This window comes from Plectropomus leopardus, chromosome 18 (assembly GCF_026936395.1).
Source record: "Plectropomus leopardus strain MGB_pleo_1.0 chromosome 18, ASM2693639v1, whole genome shotgun sequence".
Classification (NCBI taxonomy): domain Eukaryota; kingdom Metazoa; phylum Chordata; class Actinopteri; order Perciformes; family Serranidae; genus Plectropomus; species Plectropomus leopardus.
The window spans coordinates 15,347,574-15,369,480 of record NC_142193.1 but is presented as its reverse complement, the minus strand read 5'-3'; the positions used below and the strand labels follow the sequence as shown (position 1 = coordinate 15,369,480).

The 21,907-nt window shown below is 39.7% G+C and overlaps 3 protein-coding genes across 6 annotated transcripts; 2 read left to right on the top strand and 1 right to left on the bottom strand.

The window, feature by feature from the left end:
- The first annotated feature begins 1,475 nt into the window (after positions 1 to 1,475).
- Positions 1,476 to 16,030, top strand: epn3a (epsin 3a). 4 transcript variants are annotated; one of them, XM_042504420.2, is made up of 11 exons: positions 1,476 to 1,776; positions 5,113 to 5,860; positions 8,472 to 8,590; positions 9,190 to 9,267; positions 9,728 to 9,817; positions 11,048 to 11,131; positions 11,945 to 12,074; positions 12,355 to 12,510; positions 12,631 to 12,708; positions 14,074 to 14,310; positions 14,921 to 16,030. In XM_042504420.2, the coding sequence occupies exons 2-11, from the start codon at positions 5,272 to 5,274 to the stop codon at positions 15,214 to 15,216; spliced, it is 1,857 nt and encodes a 618-aa protein (XP_042360354.2). In that variant the 5' UTR covers positions 1,476 to 1,776; positions 5,113 to 5,271; the 3' UTR covers positions 15,217 to 16,030. The 4 variants fall into 4 exon arrangements, with proteins under 4 accessions (XP_042360354.2, XP_042360353.2, XP_042360352.2 ...); XM_042504419.2 differs by having other exon boundaries at positions 1,477 to 1,776; positions 5,116 to 5,860; positions 12,352 to 12,510; XM_042504418.2 differs by having other exon boundaries at positions 1,477 to 1,776; positions 12,352 to 12,510.
- A 6-nt stretch (positions 16,031 to 16,036) lies between these two features.
- arl16 (ARF like GTPase 16) lies at positions 16,037 to 18,377 on the bottom strand. Its single transcript, XM_042504423.2, has 5 exons — positions 18,237 to 18,377; positions 17,495 to 17,550; positions 17,279 to 17,395; positions 17,058 to 17,173; positions 16,037 to 16,889 (listed from the first exon to the last, which is right to left on the bottom strand). Exons 1-5 carry the CDS (start codon positions 18,310 to 18,312, stop codon positions 16,724 to 16,726), a joined length of 531 nt encoding a protein of 176 aa, XP_042360357.1. The 5' UTR covers positions 18,313 to 18,377; the 3' UTR covers positions 16,037 to 16,723.
- Positions 18,378 to 18,514: 137 nt separating this feature from the next.
- Positions 18,515 to 21,296, top strand: fn3krp (fructosamine 3 kinase related protein). Its single transcript, XM_042504422.2, has 6 exons — positions 18,515 to 18,748; positions 19,003 to 19,154; positions 19,263 to 19,354; positions 19,509 to 19,585; positions 19,740 to 19,862; positions 19,958 to 21,296. The coding sequence occupies exons 1-6, from the start codon at positions 18,608 to 18,610 to the stop codon at positions 20,294 to 20,296; spliced, it is 924 nt and encodes a 307-aa protein (XP_042360356.2). The 5' UTR covers positions 18,515 to 18,607; the 3' UTR covers positions 20,297 to 21,296.
- The last annotated feature ends 611 nt before the right edge of the window (positions 21,297 to 21,907 follow it).

The window sequence follows — 21,907 nt, the reverse complement described above, 5'->3', positions numbered from 1 at the left end:
ACATACAAGATTTAAGCCTTGTATAATGCATACACGGGATGTGACTCCAGACAACATCCCATTAGCTGTGATAAATAAGTAAAGAGCCGAAATGCAATGATGAAGTTGCTGAAAAGGAAATGTGGTCCCTCTGGGATGTTCATTCTCTCTGCAAGGAAGAGTTACCAGCATCACTCTATGTGAAAATAAAGGGTCTGTGGTATTCACATATAGATTTAGATCCATCACAATTTGCTTTAACCCCTTAGTGCAAAACTATCCAAATATATCTCTGCTGTGCTCCAGTCAAAAAATATTTTTTTGCCTGTGAAAGATGCCTTTCACAAGTAATTAAACCTTTAAACCCTGAAGGTTTAATTACTTAACTTTAACTTTAATTATTAAAATAGGTTTGCTTTCTTTTGAAACCATGGGGAAAAGTTAACGAGCAATTTGGCAAGATGTGTTCTGCAAATTGCTCAGACTCAGAGGATTTAGGACATTGTTACTTCATTAAAGCCAAGAAAAAATATCCAAAAAATGCTATATATAATTAGAATTGTATAAATATAACAGAATTATATATTTTTTATCTTTTTATATTTTTTTACACCATTTTGGTTATTATTTAAGTACCTTTTCAGTTCATTTCTATCTTTCTTTGTTTTGCCTTTTTTTCATTGTTTTAACAATAATAATCATCAATAATAAACACCTGTGCTCTTCCTTTGACAACTCAAAGTGTCCGCTTTGAGATACACCTATTTTACTTAATCCTTTGAAAGCTGAGCAAATTATCTTGGTTTCTTTCATAAACATGAGAAGAAGGCAATGAGCAACAAAAGAAGAAATGACCCAAGAATGAGAAAATAAATCAGTAACAAAAAGTTCAAGAAAATTGCTTGAAATTGGTAAAAAAGAAAGAAAGAAAGACAGAAAGAAAAGTAAGTCAGTAAGTAAATGTATGTATGTAAAAGTAAGTAAATGAAAAAAACGAAAGTTTAAAAAAAAGAAACAAAAATGACCCAGAAAATATGCTTAAAACTAATATACTGACTCTGTATTACAGTCAGTATTAGATGTTACAGAGTCTGTAACATCATTTTAGTATGTGATTATGATAATTATAAATATAGTTTTCCCCCAACTTTCTTTTTCACATAGACATCATCCTCTGACTATTTTAAAATAATTTTCTAGATATACTAAATTCTTGCAATTTGTGGGACTGTTTTTTGTAACACACTGTTTGGGAAAATTAGCCTATATGTTATCTTATAGGCTATCCTTAAAAAAGCAACATTGTTCCTATATTACATTTTCAGCGGATCATTGTGCGAAAATCACTGCAAGTAATATCTAAATATACCCAGATCACCTGCTCCAATAAGCTCAGATGTTTTTTCACCAGGCAGTGAAAGGGTTAAGTCTGACTCTGCATGCACCGAGCAGGCCTCCCTCCCTCCCTTCTCCCTCTCCATCCATTTTTACTGTGTGTGTGTGTGTGTTGGGGTTTTTTTTAGGGGGGGCTGTGCTATCTGCAAGCCCTGGTTTGTGATATGCACACACAACTAAGTTTGCTAATAAAACAGCACCGCTGCGCTTTAGTTTTGGATTCGTTTTGAGCGCACACGGCTTTCCGCTCTGCGCTTTGTATATTTTCTCTCTTTTTGTTGTATTTACTCTAGTTCCTTTCTCTCTCTGAAAGCTACGGGATATGTCGAGAGGCGGAGGCGTTTCTTCTTCCACCCAAAGCCTCCCCAAGTTGGGACCCCACTGACGCGCTATGACATGAAGGTAAGAGGGAAAGTGGAAGCGGAGGGGGAATCGGGGTCGTTGCGATTTACTGTTTTCTTCTCATTCATGTCGAGGTTTTAACTTTTAAACTCGAAAGCATAGCTGAGTCACGGTCGCATACTTCACCTACCCGATCATCCCATTTGACGCAACGTGCATGATAATGGCTCCTGTCGTCCTAGTTTGGGACAAAAAGGGCATAAGTTGAATCGAGAGTTGTGTTTTCATCCGGCGTTTTTTAAGCACATCCGTGGAGCACAATAAAACATACCTGGGCGGGTATATAGGCCTGATCTGGAAACAGTTTAGACGGAGTGTCAGTAAAAAGATGGGCTCACTCAGAGCAAGAAAAAATGTGCTTGACAGATGAATTGAAAAACCCAGAAGTGGGAAACAAACAAAGTGAATACTTTGTGAGTTAATTCCAGAATTTCATGTCAAGGTCACAAGTTATAGTTTGAGAAAGCTTCATTTTCTTAGGAAGACAAGATATGTGTTTTATCGAAGTAGGACTGGGCGATGTGGAGAAAATAAATACAACAATATACCGCGGTGTCAATATAGCAACGCTATTGCAGGGTTGACTATTGCTGCATACACAACATATTTACATATTTGCCGGACACTATGTCTCTTTCATGATCTGAGACTAGCTATCATCTTGTAGATTTGGATTTAGACTAATAATATCATAAGTGAATAGAAAGGTCTGCAGTAAAGTGATGTAGTTTTATGAACTTACCATACTGTCGTTGTTCTTTTATTTGTCTTTACCTACTGAGTCATTAAGGATGCAACAAATAATTATTTTTGTTGTTGATCAGTCAGTCAGTCATGTTCTAGGTTTAATAAATTAGGCTATTTGTGTGGTCTATAAAAAGAAAATGTTAAAACAAATAATGTCAATCAGTGTTTGCCAGAGCCTGTAATCAAATGTCTTGTTTTGTCCAAAACCCAAAGATAGTCAGTTAAATGTCATAGTAGTTAAAGGAAACAGAAAATACTCACAGTAAGAAGCTGAAGGGAAAGAATTTAGATTTTTCTTTTGTGGAAAAAGAATGACTCAAATTGAGTAATGCATCCGATTAGTTGGTGATTAATTTCATAGTGCAAAATTTATGGATTAATTATTGCAATAGCTCTATTAGTCCTTACATCCACATGGGATTTTTGATAAATAATTACAGATTATTTATCAATAATTTTATTGTGTAAATATTTCGTGAAAGCACCAGCTGTCTAGCCGACAATATTGTCACAATATACGTATATATCGTAATATTTGATCAAACATGTTGTGATATTTAATTTCCTCTTTATCGCCCAACCTTAAAGTGATGTGAATAAGTAAAGGGACATTATAAAACAGAACAGTCTAGTAAATGGAATCACTTTACTGTAAAAACTCTACTGTGAAAACCAGAAAAAACACAAACAATGTCCAAAAATCTAAGACAATATCTAGTCTCATATGACAATGTTGATATAGTAAAGACATATTGCCCAGCCCTAGAAGGAATATTTATGTGTGTAGTGGCGATGATGGGACGCTGGTCCTGCCTCACTACTATCAGTCTGATTTATGCAATAGTAATTTGTCAGATTAGTCACAAAAAGAATTAATCTTCATTATGGTTGTAAGCACAACAGTAATGAAGGCATCCAGATTGGTTTAGAAAATCTGGCCAGAAGGAGGGTTTAATTGCGACTCTTTGAGCTCTCCTGTTACAGCACTCCTCTCTCATTGGCTACATTAAAACCTCCACTTTACCATCTTGCTTTACAGGAAGGGCATAATTTAACTGATTATCTGCAGTAGTTCTTCCTCATACAGTCTCCAGCTAAGTGACACCAGCGATCAGGACATAATGGGAGGGAAAGACACGCATTGATCTCTTTAGATTTAACCGGTGGTCAGTTGAGCCACAAGCATTTTGTCTCTTACTACCACTTCACCATCTATTTACGGCACAGAAAGCTCTCTCATACTATGACACATATTGAAGGCCAACGTAGTGCCGTCACCTAATTATTCATAGTTTGACAACCGCCTGCAGAGGTTGCTAATAGTATATTTTTTGAGTTTGCGTTCTTTATTTAAGTATCATTTTGGCTTTATTTTACACTTATTATAAAGCAGTGACATTTAATATTTCTCCCACTCAAGGGACAGATATTGATTTTTTTAAAGCCCATCTTGACGCTCCCTTTTTACTATTTTGGAAATGCTTACTCATGACAGCACGTGACTCTTAAGTGAAGGCGATTGATCCTTCATGTTCATGCATCTTAGTTTTTAGTTAAATAGATAAGGCAGATATGAGAGAGGAAAGTTATTGGTTAAACTCACTCACTGCCCTAACCACACAAGAAAAAACAGTCCAATGTCCAGGGCAAAGTGAACGCTTAGACAATCTACTGTGAATTCAAAATGTCTTGATTATTAAAGTAAAATATTTAAAAAAGAAAACCCAACAAACCATAAGTGATTTTGCTGGACTATTGTGTCTGTGTCTGTGTCGGAGTTACAGTTTTGTGAGTCTTTGAAATCTTTGAAGGCCTCCTGCTGCTGTGGTGATGTAATCCAGTCAGAAAAACAGGTGAGGTGGAGTCCCAGCCCCCTCTCAGTATCACTCCAAGGTAAAACAGATTTCTGCACTGGCAGGTCGTGTTTGAAGTCCCTCGGCACAAAACAAATGTTTGCTTTTTAGGGATGGAAAAATATTTAGCAAAATTGAATTTAGGAAATAGGTGTCAAGCTGGTCATTGTTTACTCAGGAGCACTGCACTGAATGCACTCACACAGATCTCAGAGTTGTTTCAGAGAAAACTGAGCCCAGGTGTTGTGTTTCATATCGCTGGGAGGTGGTGAGTTGTTTCTCTCTCCTTCCAAACACAATTACAGAGTTAAAAAAATGTGCGAGAGTTCAGCTCTGGTCACCAGTGCTGTTAGTCAGCCTGCGTTTAAAGCATTTTGTTGAGAGTGGGGTCGCTTTGCACAAATTGTTGGCAAATATACACAAACATAGACATTGTTGGTAAATGTACAAAATGCAGCATGTACACAATTAGTGCATTTATATAACTAGTACATATGCTCCTCTCCTCCATTCTTTTAAAATAAAAAAATAAGAACAGAAAAAAAGGGGGAAAACAAAAAATAACAAAAAAGGACACAAAAAAGAAGCAAAAAAGAACAAAAAAAGAGAGTCAACCTAGAGTATGCAAAAGCATCAATACTGGAAATAGTGATGTTTTATGTGTAAATAAGTCCTCTCCATTGATATTTGACATAATAATTTTATCTTTCTGTACATTTAATTTGTTCCTTTCCAGCAGGAACTTCCTTTTGGGCACTAAGTTCTCCATAGGAGGTCGACCTTATTGCATATTTCCACTGAACTGATCTCTTACAAGTCACCTCGCCTGAGGCAACACAGTGGGCTGGCCTGCTGTCAGACTGTCTTTTGCTACCTGTGAAACACCACCGCCATCATGCAGACCTCATCGCTCCGCCGACAGATGAAAAACATGGTCAACAACTACACAGAAGCCGAGATCAAGGTCCGAGAGGCCACCTCCAACGATCCCTGGGGTCCTCCCAGCTCGCTCATGTCTGAAATAGCAGACCTGACCTTCAATGTTGTGGCTTTTACCGAGGTTATGGGCATGATCTGGAAGCGACTCAATGACCACGGTAAAAACTGGCGCCATGTTTATAAGGCGCTGACCCTGCTGGACTACCTGATCAAAACAGGCTCTGAGCGCGTGGCCCAGGAGTGCAGGGAAAACATTCACACCATCCAGACACTGAGAGACTTCCAGTACATAGATCGAGATGGACGTGACCAGGGTATCAACGTGCGGGAAAAGGCCAAGCATCTGGTGGCTCTGCTGAGGGACGAGGAAAAGCTGAAGAAGGAGAGGACCCAGGCACTGAAGACCAAGACCCGCATGACGAGTAGTGGATTAGGCTCTGGGTCCATGCCTCCTCCGTACCCGGGGCGTCGCACAAGCCAGCCTGGTTCGGCGGGTGTCTACGGGGATGATGGCCGGTGCAGAGGCTCACCGTCCTCCTTTCACTGTGAGTAGCAGCGACATCGACACAATTATTTGAATGACGCCTGAATATTTTCTCTGGCATGTCACCTGTCACCTGTTAGGAATGTGCGCATGACAGGTCACGACTTCAGATAACTTTAAATATGATCTTATAGTTGATGTGACAGACTAACAGCATTCCTCATCTCTACCTGTCCATTTGATGACATAAACACGAAAAAGGCAATTTATGGAGCACTGTCAGGTATATATTCCTACTCTCTGCCCAGTGTGTGAGATCTGTACATCAATCAGTTCTCACCTGTGATTTCTCACAGAAGTCAATGCTATTTTAATACCAGCAGCTCATTCCAACAGTGAAGCTTTGATGAGTATTAATGTTTTTTCTGTCCACCGGTGTTTCAGTTTTGCTCTCTCCTGATGAATGGACATCTGCATTCCTTTCATTCTCTTGTTTACAGTCACGTCAGCTAAACTGGATTTTCAAAGAGAGGAGGCCCTGTTTGCGCTTGTCTCAAACTAACGTTAAAACCACAACTAGATACCATGTTAACTTAATGATCTTATGATTTGTTAACGCTGCCACAGAGATTTTGGTTAGGTGGTTGGATAATATAAGACCTAAGTGATCCCTCTGTTAGTGTGTAGGAGTTAGGACATTTGATGCCACTCACATATCAGCTACTGTAAACAGCTCTAATTTGAAAAATCTAAGTGGAAAAGTATAAAGTAGCTGTGTGTAGCATTTGTAAATGTGGTATGCATGGTGTGTAGAAGTGGGAATCGCGATATTATAACAATACTTTGGTCACAATGCGATTATTGTATTGTTAAACCAGTTTATATGTTTAGTATTGCAATAACATATAGTGCAATATATTACATAAAAAACATTGTCAACATCTGTTTTCAATCTATTAAGATTTTTATTGAAGCAAAATGTATCATGTGGAGACCAAAAAAGCACCTGATTTTATAATTCCAGCAGGCCACCAAAATTTTAATTTGTATTTGTTAGAGCCTGATCAGTGTATTGGTAAGCCGACTTTATTGACTGACTTTGGCCCATCACAGATATATCGATATTGTATTATTTGTTGGCTGATGTACACCACATGAAAAGATTATTTTTTAAAGAATAATCAAAATATGATCAGAATTATCAAATTCCCAAATGAAGTTCACTTTTCAGTGCACTGATGTCACTGTTCAACTCTAAAATATCCTGCCTCTTTCATATTGGCCAATATATCAATATCAGTATTGGTATCAGCCCCAAAAATCCAGCATCAGTCAGGCTTTAGTATTTGTCACATTAATAATTTAATAATAAAATATCATTACTTGGCATCCATGTATTAATACAGTATTGCCACACAAAATCTTGCAATATTTGCTGTATGGATTTCCTCCCAGCTCTACTGGTATGTACCAAATACTTTGGCATTTGTGTGGTCTGTATGGTGTCAATTAAAAGGTGTTAACCAGTAGCAGAACTGTGGCATAATAAAGGAAACAGTTACTTTGATGTCTGAGGCCTGTTTTACGGTGTAAACAGAGACATGCCCACAGATGGCATCTGTTTTATTTCTCCCTCAAAAGTCCTTTTACTACAATACATTTTCCAGTTGATTCACGTTCCTCTCATATTTTTCCAGCCCAGAATGTGTGCCAGCGGAAACATGTGGCCGAAACAGTTACCACCTCCAAGCCCCAGTCTGTGGTTCAGTGAAGCTACAATAAGAGCATGGTTTGCAATATTTAGAAGAAACATGTTCATCTGATAACATCAATTAATGCTGAGTTTTAATTCACGGAGACTTGCTTTCATGCTGGATAACCATAACAATTTCACACTCTGACAATCATAGCAAGTAATTAAAATTAGTTGGTCTTTGTCCAGAGAGGAATGCTTCAATAGAAACCCTACATGTGAGCTGCCGGCCTGTCTAAATGCAGTAATAAAACGTGAGCACAGTGGTGGATCTCTTAGCGATTCCAGGACTTGGTGCATGTGGATGGTTGCACAAAATGCTGATGGATGGCGTGGGTGGGGGTCAAGAGGTTGGCAGCAGCTAATTGGCAGAAAGCATTCCAGCTCAGACGGAGGATATTGAGGGGCAGCACAGTGGAAATGATTGGTTTCTGAGACCTGACTTTGCCAACGTGTGGCCTGCTGCCCTCTTTTAGCCCCATGACCCACAGCCTGACACCCAGACTGGTATTCTGCCAGCCCTCTATCCACCCCATCCCCTCCTCCAAACCTGGACCTGAGTCCTGGAACCCACCCAATGGATTCAGGGTAATAAGGTGGGCCCCACTCCAACCCGTCCATTCCTCTGCCCCTCCACCACCCTAACTCTCCACACAGGCGCACCATTGTTCTCAGTGCAGGCAGAGTTAGGCAGGCCGTGGCAAGCAATGCCAGCAAAGGCCCTAAACAACGGGCAGTGGAAAGAAAAATTAACATGCACGCACAGTGCCAGCTCTTTTCTGGCCTTAAAAATCAGCTTAAAGTGTTTCTTTCTTTGTTTTCCATTTATTTCCATCTGTTAATGTTTTTGTCTACACCCCTGTGCTTTCCATTCCTCGCTTAACACACAATCCTCTCTGCTCTTCCTCTTCTTCTGTAGCCTCCTCTTCCTCTCCTCGACTGGCTCCAGACCTGGAGCAAGCTCGACCCGCGACCAGTGGAGAAGAGGAGCTGCAGCTGCAGCTGGCCCTGGCTATGAGCCGAGAAGAAAGTGAAAAGGTACCTCTTACTAAGATAATGCACACACACACACACACACACACACACACACACACACACACTGAGCACACACACACTGAGCACTCACACAAACCTCTCGTCCCTACAGCACATGCGCCTGACAGAAAGAGGCTTCTTAGCCACCCTGCTGCTGACATGTTGTGTTGTAACACTGACGTAAAACGTTAAAAGTCTCCCACACACACACTTGCTTGGACACTGTTTGTCATGGCGATGCAGCATTCCCACTGCCTGTCTCTATGAGGTCACCATTTCCCAGAATCTTTAGCAGAAAGTGATATCATCAACTCTGTCTCTAGCGAATCGGTGTGAGCAGTGCTGAAGAGTGAGAAGCCAGACAGGATGTGTGTATTGATCCACTTCTAACCGTCCACAGCCCATCCTAGTCTCCATGACAAGGGCAGCCATTGCCCCCTGTGACGCCTACTGTGGGAATATATTATAGCACTTTCTGTAATACTACTCTCCTCTAAATCAACTTAAAATGTTATATTTCCTTAAAGATTACTCAAACAGAATCAAGCTTTTACCATTCCCTTTGATTAGTCTTCCTCCTAATCCTTCCTGCTTGACCCTAGTCACCTCCTACAGTGGATATTGATGAACAGACCCAGCTCCAGATCGCTATGAATCTCAGCAAGGAGGAGAGCAAGAAGGTACAAGTATGCTGGGACCAGGGATGACTTTTCCTTTGCATCCTTTGCCCTATAGCACATCTCCTGTTGCTCTGTGCACTGAAGCCAACCTCACTGCCCAGTCTGGGCCCCTCTGAGAGGCAGCTGCATGTACTGCTCACTCTCTCCTCCCTACATGTGTACTGTGGCCACCCTGAACAGCAAAAGGACATGTAACTTTCTCCAGCGACTAATCAAACAAGGCTTCATCCTTCTGTTCCACTAACTATTAAATCTCTCCTTTTAGCTCAGTAGTGTGAGACACCCATGTCAAACACTCTTCTTGTGTGGTGTCAGGGCAGGGCAAATGGTTTGACCCCTTTACTCTGCCTGTGACACCCGTACAATTGCATGCAATAAAAGGGAGTTAGCCCAAGTATTATTTACACTTTTGTTGACCAAATACTGATTGCCATTTCCTCCCTGGCTGACCCTCCCACAGCCAGTCCAACCAGCACCTGCCGCACTGGATATGGACGAGGACACCCAGCTCCAGTTAGCCCTGAGCCTGAGCAAAGAGGAGCACCAGCAGGTAGGGCCACTGTTTTTACTCACCCACTATAAAATGTTAAACTTATTTTCGCACCCTCTGCTTCTTTTACTTCTTCGTTTTGTGCCTCGGAGCTGGTGATAGCCATGGCCGGAGGCACCATGTTTCAGGTTGTCCGTCCCATTCTTATGAGTGTGATATCTCAAGAACATGTTGATGAAATTTAAACAAATTTGACATATATGTCCACCTGGACTCAAGATGAACTGATTAGATTTTGGAGGTTTTATGGTCATGGTCACGGTGAGCTCACTGTCTCATTTTGAGTAAATGTGATATCTGAGGAACGCTTGAAGAAAGTTTCTTTAAATTTAGCACAAATGTCTATTTGGACTCGAGTACTAACTGATTTGTCTGTGGTGGTCAAAGGTCAAGGTCACTGTGACCTCAAAAAGTAACGTTTTTGACAGTAATTTAAGAATTTATACGCTGATTATGATAAATGCTACACTAATGTCTAATAGGATAGATGATGAAGTGAAGTGAATTTTATATCCAGAAGGTCAACTTCACTCTGACATTATAACACTCTGCAAAAACACTTGTCTGGCCATTACTCAACGCCATAACTCAGGAACAGAAGGGGGGAAATTTGGTCAGATACTGAACTGGAGACACTAATTTTAAGTGTCCACCTTGAAATTGTGCTGATTGTATAGGTCTTCTGTGCTGCCAGGTTGAAGATGTTTGTAAAGCCTCTTTGTTTTAGAATTTCCAGCTTCTTTAAAGCAACATCTATACATATCTACATTTGAAGCATTGTCAACTGTCATGGCTACATGTGAATCTGGATGAACATGGATGTAAACTGCAATTTTTTAGCCAAGGAATACTTGTAATTCTAATTGTTTTGGGTTCTTTTTTAAGTTTTATATCTATCGCACCGTTGTATTATCTCTGGCAACCTTTTTACTCCCCCTCTCTCTTCCTGTCTCACTCTCTTTGTCTTTTTCCACCCTTTTTTGCTCTCTCACTATGATACAATAGAGCTGTCGTAATGCTCTGCTCTCTCTCTTTGACCACAGAATATTCTGGTTTGTGCCCATTGCACTCAGTTATCGCTGGGCCATACATAGTCCAGGAAAAATAAAAGCTGGCTTTTATGCTTGTGAGCAGTCGCTGAGTCATAAATATAGTATGATGTGACAATATGTGAATTTGGCCTGAAGCTGTCATGCTCAAAGGCAACCATGTGTCTGTATCTGTTGGCAGGAGCAACTCACTCGCCAAGGAGATGAGTCGATGCTGAAGAAAGCTCTGGAGGAAAGCAAACGTGAGATGGAGTCTAAAGGCGGGGTATGAAATATTGGGGTATGGAATATCTCAATGGGGGCAATGCAGTCTAACTGCATATTTTAATTTACAGTGCAACGAGGAGGACTAAGGACCAAAATCTTAATTATGATGCTGTATGATAGTGATAGCCAGGATTATAGGGTCTGATCAGATCTTAACCATTAAATACAAAGTGAAAATCTAAAACGTGTTTTTGTTTTAGGTTTTTCAAAATTCATAAATAATTAATCACTTTGTCAATGAAGCTGTTGTTATCTGCTGTTATTGTTGTCTTATTGCAATGCTTATTTCTCACCTCAAATGTTTTCAGAAACACCTTTTAGTGTACTGTTTAGCTGTAAAATTAGAAAGTTTGTCACCTGGTCACCAAGTTGAAAACAGTTGAGCCAAAACTGAAGCACCACTCAATGGCCAGAACAAATTGTCTCATTTTACAGCTGAACAGTACACTAAACAATGTTTGTAAAAACATTTGTAACAGAATTTTGATTCACAATTGACAGTTTGACTGCAGTTCACAAGCAGTGATTGACATGATTTAGGGAGACTCCTCGCCTTGGTTGTTTTTGTTCACGTTCAGTAGATTCTTGAAAATGCCATTAGAGGCATGACGAGGAGGAGGAACGTGATTTTTTTTCACAGATTGTCAGTCTTAAGTGCCACTGTGTGGATGTAGTGACAGTTTCAGCAAATATAACAAAAGTTATTTGTTATATAAAAGTTAGCACCTGTAGCTTTAAGGATTAGAGAGCTAAGGTGAATTTTAAAGCAATACTGAACTGACACAGATTTTTTTCTTGGTTTTGTGGTCAGACCGCCTTCATGGACTTGGTAGATGTATTTGCAGTGCCAGCAGATCCGCCTCCTAGTGGCCTTCGATGGAATAATGCCCCACACCAGGCAGCTGCTCCTCTGGGGGGCACAGACCCCTGGGACTCCTTGGGTGAGCATTGTGTAATGTTACCGTGGCATGACCAAAGCCTTAGTGTTTAAGCACCAAGTTGGAAATATGTGGTGCATTCTAGTCCTAAAATGTTTGTCCTTTGAGAAAAAAACATCTGTAGTGATTCATTTCAGGTGTCAGATATACATTTCAGATATACCGTACAGTGTTGTGTTTGAAATAAATCTCCTAATTTTTCACGTTTACAGTACAGTTTGTTCTGCTTACATGCTAGAACTGCAGTCTGTATTTCTAATTCAACTCTCTGTTACCAAAGAAGGCAGCACCAACACCTCGAGAGTAGATCCTCCCTGGATGGCACCGCCACCTTCCAACAGCCCCCCGCCACCATGGGAGCCTCCGGCCGACCCCTGGGATGGCCCGCAGAGCACGCTCACGTCCACAGGCCGAGAATGGGCCTTCCCCGCTGACTCAGGTGATACATGCATGATACATGTATGCACGATAAAGCTCAGTAAGCCAGACATAATCAGATAAATCACATAGGTAAGATGTTTCAAAAATAAATGAATTCAATTGTATTTTGGTGTTATAGGCTCCTCAGGGGTTGATCCATTCTCAGCACTCAAGGGAGCTGTCAGGGAGCCCTCTCCCCGCACTGGAAGCCCCTCAGGTATACAAGACAATTCTTTTACTGTCCTCATTGACTATCTTAACATGCACATTAACATTCCACTATTATTCTGAATATGACAATATTCTCACTTCAATTCGGTCTGCGTAAACAGCCTATTCTGTTTTGATATTCCAAATTAGGCCTTTTTCTGCATAAAGCATTTTCCAATTAAGACATGTGGGTCAATCAGTTTTTTCCTATAGGGCAGCTAATGAGTGGAATACAATCCCACAAAACATAAGAGAGTCCATCTCATACAGCTCATTTACAAGAAATGTAAAGAAATGGCTAATTGACAACCAAATTTGTCAATATTAGTCCCTGAATCCCCTGTAGTACATGATTTAACTGTTTGTTTTTAACTGAATTTGTTGTTGTTGTTGATATAAATATGCCGTGTCTGGTTGGGGGACGTTGGGGGTAGTTATGTGTAATGTTGCTATTTTCTAAATGTTGTACCTATAACATGTATTGTTTTATGTTTTTACTGTAATCTGTAGCTTTTATTACCAGGTCACTTTGCCATGTTCCCTCAGGCAGGGGGACTGCCAATGGAAATTGGCCTTTTGGCTACAATTGGGTGCATTTACATTTTATTTTTAAAATGTTCATTAATGTACATTGTCCCTCTATAACAAATAAAGGTAAATAAATAAATGATCAGGGAATATATTTGTTTTAAGAGCATTCTTTGGACACAGTCCAATTATATTATGCATCTTAATTGGGATTTTTTACCCCAGTTTGCAACACATGGCTTCTTGCACATTAATGGTCTTCTCATCATCATGGATGCATTGTACTCAAACCAGCTCAATAACAGTTTGCAAGGCTAGGGTAGAAATGCATGCCCAAAAGAAAAGCCAACATTTTTGGTCACAAGAACATACACACCGGCTTTTAAATATTATGAATGAGGTGAATATCATCAGGTTTTTGGACATGCGCAAATATCACAACGCCAGCCCTTTTCAAGAAGGTGGTTGAAGGAATGAAAGAGGAAGGCTGTGCTTGCACAATTCGACAAGTCGGCCACCATTGGAAAACTTTGAAAATAAAACCGGTTTTAATGCAAAGACGCAAAATGACAAGCAGTTTCGGTCTTTCCACTTTTCTGTATTTTGAGATGGTAAACGTCATGTTAGAACAGCTTAATCTGAGTATGCACAGCTGCACGTAAAACAAGATTTTTTTTGTGGAACATTCATTTTCATTAGCCATGCAAATAGCTTAGCAGGAATATTGTCTTTTGGGAATAAGGGTTAAAAATCACAATATTTTGTGTGTGTAAACATAGTAATGGTGGTTTTGTCCATCCAACACACTTGCAATGTCAGAACCTGCTCTTTTTCTTCCTGTCAGATGGGGATCTGTTTGATGAGGCCATGGATGGAGGTCAGGTGAAGGTAAATGGGCGAGGAGAGGGCAGTCCTGAGCTTTTTGACATGTCACGTCTCGGAGAAAGCCTGGCTGCCCCCAGCCCTCGCAAATGCCGGACACCTGAGTCCTTCCTGGGCCCCACTGCGGCTTCCTTGGTAAACCTGGACAGCTTGATCCCAGCGAATCCTCCACCCAAGACCCTGAACCCTTTCCTATCAGGTATTTATAGTATCATTTGCTGTAGATACAACACTCAGAGGGAAAGACCTTTGGGCCAGGCTTTTGTTTGGGACAGGCATCTATATGGGACAAGCTTTTAATTCCTTTTACATAAAACTGTTGCCAAGCAAGATAGGAATACAGTTAAATTGTTTCATTAAACCTCTTTTTGGCATTTCTCTTGTTTACTCTGCTGGTATTACTAATTTTTTGGTGCTCATGGATCATGGTTTCAGTAAAATGAACAGAATAATTGAAAAGTACAGAATCTTACCAAACTATCCATATGTTTAGCATATCCATATTGACAAAAGTTTAAACATTTCTATATGCATGCGCTATCTAAGCAGCTAACTAACATCATCTCCAGCAGGTAGCCAACAACCCAGTGTTATACATCGAAAGAACCTCTATAAAAATGAACTGCATGGTAACCTTGCCTCAGATTGAGAGAGGCCTTTATTTATCAAAATGTGTAGCTACACTGGGCTAGAAAAAGGGGACTTTGGTGTCTAATTGGGACTAGGCTTATATTTGAAGTTGTACGGTTATTTGTTGAAGCAAACCTAATATATATATTTTTTTAATTTGTTTCTTTCTTTCTGTCTAGGTCTAAGTGCTCCGTCACCCAACAATCCATTCCAATCTGAGCAGCCCAAACTAAGTCTGAATCAAATGGGCTCCAGCTCCACCTCTTCGGGTCCCCAGGGCGCTTCTCTTCCATACAGCGCCTCCTTACCCCTGCCTATGAGCCACCAGCCTGCCAGCCTCCCCTCGTCACTCACTCATCCCACCCAGCCGGGTCTGGGCCTGCCGGGGGCTCTCCCTGAGCCCTTATTGCCCTTCTCCTCAGCCAGCACTGACGGATCACAGGCTGCACAAAGCAGTCAGAACCCTTTCTTGTGAGGACCAACTTAACTGGAAAAAAATATCTTAGAAAAAAAGGGGAATGCCATTAGGTCATGCTCTTGAATTATAATTCTAACCGCAGACTGAACTTCAGCCCCATGGACTTGTATGAAAACCCTATTCTTAGTTGTTTTTATATTGTATTATAAAACAGTAACCCTTAGACTGATGCAAGCTGGTTCTGCTCCTCACTGCGACACTCTGTCCTCTCGTCATGAATGCAGTAACAGGATATAAAATAGCTAACACCTTTGTATCAGAAACCATTAATGTCATGTAAACCTACTTTGAGGCCATAACCTATTGCAAACTGCATTCAGAAAAACACACAAAAGCACAGTTTGATAATATTTTGTTGTCACTTCACTCAGCCACAGTTACCAAGCAAATGTATTACTGCTTTTTTTAAGTAGTCAACAAGTCTCCTGCTCACTCAGCTGTTTGTGTGATTGGCTTAGCTGGCTACTGCTGCTGTCATATATAAATATAAAAAAAGATAGATTTCCAATAAGAGACATGATTTCGAGATCTGTCTTGAAATGATGCTGCATCAACACAGTTAACACAACACAAGCAGACTTTGTGGAGCCTCTGTTGGACCAGAACTGGTGAGAAACATCAGTGTGTACATGATTTTACTATTAGTTGAATGAATGACTGCGATTAACTTAATGAAATCATAGTTTGGGAGGACTGGAAGAGTTTCAGAATTCACTATACCCAAGGCAACATTAGAAAATGTATGATTCATGAGTTTTATTCATTGCTTGTGAACCACTGACTCTCATCAAATATAAGGGTAAAATTTGAATACTGCTTCATTCTTCAGTTGCTTTTATTGTTTTGTATGTTCTCATTCCCTGTAATATCAATGCCTTTAATATGAAATCATCACAACTCATGCACACACCCAGAATTAGTCACACCATTTGTTGTGCTCTTTATGCCCCCTGCTGGTAGTGACTCATTACCACTATGCTGCATCATTTTCAGTAATTTCTCTGACGAGCCAGGCTCTTCTGACGTATTTCTCACACTCACCTGGTCATTAAAACTAAATTGCGGGAGCATATTTTATTCCAAAATAAAACTAGTCCTTACTAAAAGTAGCATGAGGATCATCACGAATCCTGGCAGTCGACTGTGTGTAATTTAAATAGTAAAAATGACCAGTTTAAATGATTAACTGAAAGTAAGACCTACAGTAGTGTTAATTTAACAAATGTAAAAATGGTCAACCCTACAATCATTCCATCCTGCCATGATATCACTACCATACCTTCTTCCCAGTTCACCCTTACAAACAGTCTGATGCCATATTATATGGTACCAAAGATACAGCAAACATTTCTCAATGGGTCTTATGTTACACACATCTGTAAAATTGTGTATTAGGAGTCTTTGGGCACTGAGGAAACTGACATCTCTTGCCGAAAAGCTTGAAGTCATCATTCAAAGTCCTGTGACAGTAGCATAATTTGAAAAGGAACAAACGTATGATAGTTCACTTGACTACAATAGACTCCAGCCAGCTTAGCACCTCCTGAAGTCCCTGTCCAGAGCGAGCACTAATTTCCAGTGTTGTGATTGACTGAGTAGCAGATGCAATGATATCATCCATTCTGAACAGTGACTTCATCTCTATCAGACTCATAGTGCAGGGGATGTCCCTGGAAAAGGATGGAAAAATACAAAAAAATAAAAACACACAATGACATGAGCAGCTTTCATCATAAGAGGATTATGATACTGAATACATATTGTATTGAACCTGCTAACACTGACATCCTGCAGGTATGGAAAGCGGATGTAGGAATTAGTGTATTTGTGAGCGTCACCTTTTGTTGAAGAGAATAAGCACAGATGTGCTGTGCAGAGGCTCAGCAGAGAGAACTGAGAGCAGCTGGATACATGAGGAGGATATCTGAGCAATGTTGGCTGAGTCCACCACAAACTATAACAGCACAAAGAAACATATTCATTCAAATAATTCCCACAGTGTGTTTACTTACACCAACTATTGCAAATAAATGCAGCATGTTTTTAAAAAAAAACGTACAATGACAGACGAGCAGTCTTTGAAGTAACTCGGCCATATGGGGCCCATACAGCCTCCCAGCTCTCTTAATGTCACCTTCTTCTTCTTCACTGTCAGGTCTGTCAGGTTGGTGCCTACCTGCAGAGGTTTACAGAGATTGAAGGCATTATAAGGATGAGCTGTCTCCGTCAAAACTGAGCCTGCAGATGTAATACTACAACCTTTAAAATTACTTACTGTAGGCAAAGTAGAAGGAGGTCCCCCCAGTTCATCCAATCCATGCAAACTGAGCTGTAAACAAAACTTGTAAGGAAAAAAATCACAGGAGTTACTGCTGTGACTTCATAAAAGCCAAAAGTAGTTCAATATATCATGTATTGTAATACAACTCTCCCTGGAGAGACTGGAGGAAAATGCAGGACACCCCACTTCACCATAAATAACAAAATTTCAGAGTTTTTGGCTATTATAAATGGTGTGTTTACAAAAACCAACATGCCACTAAAACACTTGCAAGGTTAGCGTTCAGAGGTATTTTGAATTAATTAAAAATAAAACTATTTAAAGTTGAACGTTTCGTCCCTAAGCCAAATCAAAAAAACATAACTCACTCCCCCAGTGCTAAAAACATTATCTCCCCCATCACTACTTCCCCTTTCATAAATAACGAACAGTGCCTTAGTCACGTAGTTATCTCGTATGCACGTCTACGAAAAGCGTTTTGCAACTGCATTTGTTGTCAAACTATAACAAAGTAACATTAAGGAATTGACTTTTAACAGTGGAGAAAGGGCAAATATCATACATAGCTAGCTAGTGTATATTTTTATTTTAAGTAGTTAATTTACGGCTACTACCAACGTTACTACACTAGCTGCTAGCTAGCTTAACAACGCTTTTAAATTAAGCTTCTGTAACTAAAAGTACTGGGTTTTTTTCAAGTTATCGTTAAAAACATTCAGCTGGGTACAAAGGATATTTTGTAGACGTTTCAGCAACAACGTTTTCCCAACACCTGTCGCTCCGAGAAGCAGACAGATTTCATTGCTACTCATGTCGTTTTTCCATCAGAAGCATAGCAAAGGTACTGTTAGCACGGAGCTAAGGTAGCTTCATTGACACCATGGCGACGCTCACATGACCGTGAAACGTCTCTGTGATAGGACGAGGTAGAAATCGGTCATTTCCGTCTTGCTTCTGATTGGTCACATGTCTAATCTAGAGTCCCCGTTGGTCCATATGACGGAAACAGTCAAAAACGCCCCATGACATTACCTGGTGTGTGGTTGCACTGCGTTGTTTATATCAGTACCAACACAATCCCGTAAGAACTGGTTGTGGGAAAAAAGCATGGAGGCTAAGTTAAAGAAAGAGCTGGGGACAGCCATGCTGAGGCCAGCTGGTCATGCGGGAGGTGGATGTATCAGCGAGGGCCAGAGTTACGACACTGACCATGGGAAAGTGTTTGTGAAGATAAATCACAAGAACGAGGTATTTTAGCAATGCTTTTTTAAAAAATATTCTAAATCATCATAATGACATAATTCCATATTATGTTGGTGTTTTTATGCCCACTAGCTGCAGAATCTTCTCGAAGCTGGACGGCGTTGATTATCGCTGAACTTTGTGCACACACTGCAAAATGTAGACGAACCTCACAATGTATTGTGCACATGCAAACTGGTGCAGATCTATGCTACTGCACTGCCTACTGACTAAAGTCCTTTTTATATTGTTTTATTCAGGCGAAATTGATGTTTGATGGGGAGATGGCCAGTTTGGAAGCCATTTTAAAGACAGAAACTGTGAGAGTCCCCAAGCCTTTGAAGGTGATTGAACTTGACACAGGAGGCTGTGCATTTGTGATGGAACATCTGGACATGAGAGGTCTTAGCAAGTAAGAGGTCTCTCAAACAATTTGTTTGATACTGTATTACTTGAGTAGAGAGCAACATGAAAATAATGTTTTTTTTCTAAATACTTTGTTTCCATATCCAATGTGTAGGTACTCAAGGCACCTTGGAGAGCAGCTGGCAGATATGCATCTTCACAACAAGAGAAAGTTGGAAAAAGTTAATAAAGAGCAGCAGACAATAGGTAGTTCACCCTAATCTCATGTGCAAATCTTTAAAGAAAAACCAAAACATCTTTCTCTCTTTTGCTATAACTACACTGAATAATAACTTGAAATTTAAATGAGAGTTTATTGCCGAATAATTAAGATTCACTGTATTTATTTGACTGTACACAGGAAAAGGAGCTGGACAATCGGACGTTGTTGAAAAATTTGGCTTCGGTGTACAGACATGCTGTGGATATCTACCACAGGTATTAACAAAATATTGCATCTCTATAATACTTTATTGTTGTCTATAAGGTGTTGTACATTTGTAGTACATATATTTGGTCTTAAATTCACTGAGATGTTATAGAATCTCTTAGAAATATCACTTCATCTTTTATTTTTCCCTTCCTTCCCCAGAACAATGAGTGGCAGGACGACTGGGTGACATTTTTTTCAAGGCAGAGGCTGCAGCACCAGCTTAACTTGGTGGAGAAATCCTATGGAGACAGAGAAGCCAGAGAACTATGGGCCAGGCTACAGGTGCACACTCCCTTTGACTCCATAAGACATACTTTACACACATTTTTAATAATGTATCAATAATCTGACTTCGATATTGTGTCTGTTATTTACAGCTGAAGATCTCTCAGTTTTTCACAGATGTGGAAATTGTCCCTGCTCTGCTGCATGGAGACTTATGGGGAGGCAACGTGGCAGAGTGTGCAGACGGCCCTGTCATCTTTGACCCATCCTCTTTCTATGGCCATTCAGAGTTTGAGCTGGGTATTGCGGGGATGTTTGGAGGCTTCAACAGGTCTTTTTACTCTGCTTACCATGAAAAGATACCTAAAGCACCGGGCTTTGCACAGAGAAACCAGCTTTACCAGCTTTACAATTATCTCAATCACTGGAACCACTTTGGTGGTGGCTACAGGGGCTCTTCATTAAGTGTTATGAGGAGCCTGCTGAAATAATCACACTAACTTGTAGAACGCTTCACAGTCTTAAGCTCAAACCAAGTGTTATGTCTATATTGACAAATGCTTATCTGACCAAAAATAGTGTGGCTAACCACTGAAAGACGAAAAGTGACATTATAACATTGTTATGTGTGTAGACAATACGCACTGAGCATAACAGAGTAATGCTGCCCTGCCTGCTACACCTATAACAACCTGCTTCCAAAATGTAAAAATAACAGAATCTGCATCTTTCAGTTCCTATCTTGAATTGTATATTTGAAGGAGAATGTTTGTATGAATAATCTGTAAGTATTTTTAAATTCTTTATTTTCTGCACTGACTTGTGTATATGTTTGCAAACATAAATTTTAACATGCAGTCCTCTTTAAGAAGGAAGGGTGTACCACACACCAAAAAAACTGAGCTCTGGACCAACTTAAGACACCTTGCATTGCAGCTGTTCTTAGTTTATGTCGCTTTTCAGTTAAAAGAACAAATACCAAAGGTTTGAAGATGGTCTGAACCTGAGTATGCTTTGGTATACTGTGAAGAATTTATTTTTTTTAATTATTTTTTCATTGCTTGCATTTGACCAGCACCACACTAAAGTGTACTGCTTCGCAAAGGATATCAGATTTTTCCCAGTGATATGATACTTTATATTTTCTCTACATAATACCAGACTTAATGTTGATGTCAAGCAGACTGAAACACTAAATGCACTTACAAGAACTTGCTGTGTTTTAATTAATCCTTGCAATACTCCATATCCACTGCTAAGCCAACAATAAATCCTGCAATAGACTAAAATGTTTGTCCTAACCTGCTGTATTTGTTATCTATCAGGTAGAAAACAGTAGTGAATCACACTTAAGACCTCCAGCATCATAAATACCTCGTAACCCTTCTTAGTGACTCTTTGACCTTCTGCCACCAGAATAAACAGAAGCTTCTTCTCCCAGTTTGTTGTGCACATGCAACCTAGTAAAATAAACATACACATATAAATCTAGCTGTCTTATGTTCTGTTGTGTTATTACTTTGCTTATATGAGCATGACTATGTTGTAGGTATTAAAGCACTTATGTAAGTAAGTTGTAAGTAGTACAACAAGTTGTAAGTTAAGTTGTTTAATGTTTTTTATTCTTTAATGTTTTTTTTCAGGTAGAGAATCACAGTTTTATATAAACTTGACTTAAACTGATGTCACAATAGTACTTTGTGGCATAGTAACACATGCTATGTGGTGGAAGAAGTAAGTTTTCAAATTTAGTAAGTAAAAAAATAGTAAGATGTCACACTAGAAATACTCAATACCAAGTAAAAGTCTTGCATTCAAAGGTTTACTCATGTGAAAGTATACAAGTATTAACAACAAAATGCAGCATAGGCCTACTCAAAAAGTAAAATGTAAAAAAAAAAAAAAAAGAGTAATTGATTTGCTCGTCAGAATAGGCCCTCTCAGCATTATATTATTATTTTACTGGACCATTATTGATGCATTAACATGTAAAACAGTATTTCAATATTATAGCTGTTTGAGGTGAAACAATTTCAGATGTTTTCCATACTTTGAAAGGTATAACGGAGCAAAGCCTTTAATTAAAAACTAATAACCATGGC

Bases quoted from the DNA above. Each gene is read 5' to 3' on its own strand.
- epn3a (XM_042504419.2), top strand. From the start codon at position 5,272: ATGCAGACCTCATCGCTCCGCCGACAGATGAAAAACATGGTCAACAAC. The intron at 12,075-12,351 runs GTGAGCATTGTG...CTGTTACCAAAG, and splicing joins AGACCCCTGGGACTCCTTGG to AAGGCAGCACCAACACCTCG. The intron at 12,511-12,630 runs GTGATACATGCA...TTGGTGTTATAG, and splicing joins GGCCTTCCCCGCTGACTCAG to GCTCCTCAGGGGTTGATCCA.
- fn3krp (XM_042504422.2), top strand. From the start codon at position 18,608: ATGGAGGCTAAGTTAAAGAAAGAGCTGGGGACAGCCATGCTGAGGCCA. The intron at 19,155-19,262 runs GTAAGAGGTCTC...TCCAATGTGTAG, and splicing joins GACATGAGAGGTCTTAGCAA to GTACTCAAGGCACCTTGGAG. The intron at 19,863-19,957 runs GTGCACACTCCC...TGTTATTTACAG, and splicing joins AACTATGGGCCAGGCTACAG to CTGAAGATCTCTCAGTTTTT.
- arl16 (XM_042504423.2), bottom strand. From the start codon at position 18,312: ATGAGTAGCAATGAAATCTGTCTGCTTCTCGGAGCGACAGGTGTTGGG. The intron at 17,396-17,494 runs GTAAGTAATTTT...AAACCTCTGCAG, and splicing joins CTCCTTCTACTTTGCCTACA to GTAGGCACCAACCTGACAGA. The intron at 16,890-17,057 runs GTGACGCTCACA...ATCCTTTTCCAG, and splicing joins CTTATTCTCTTCAACAAAAG to GGACATCCCCTGCACTATGA.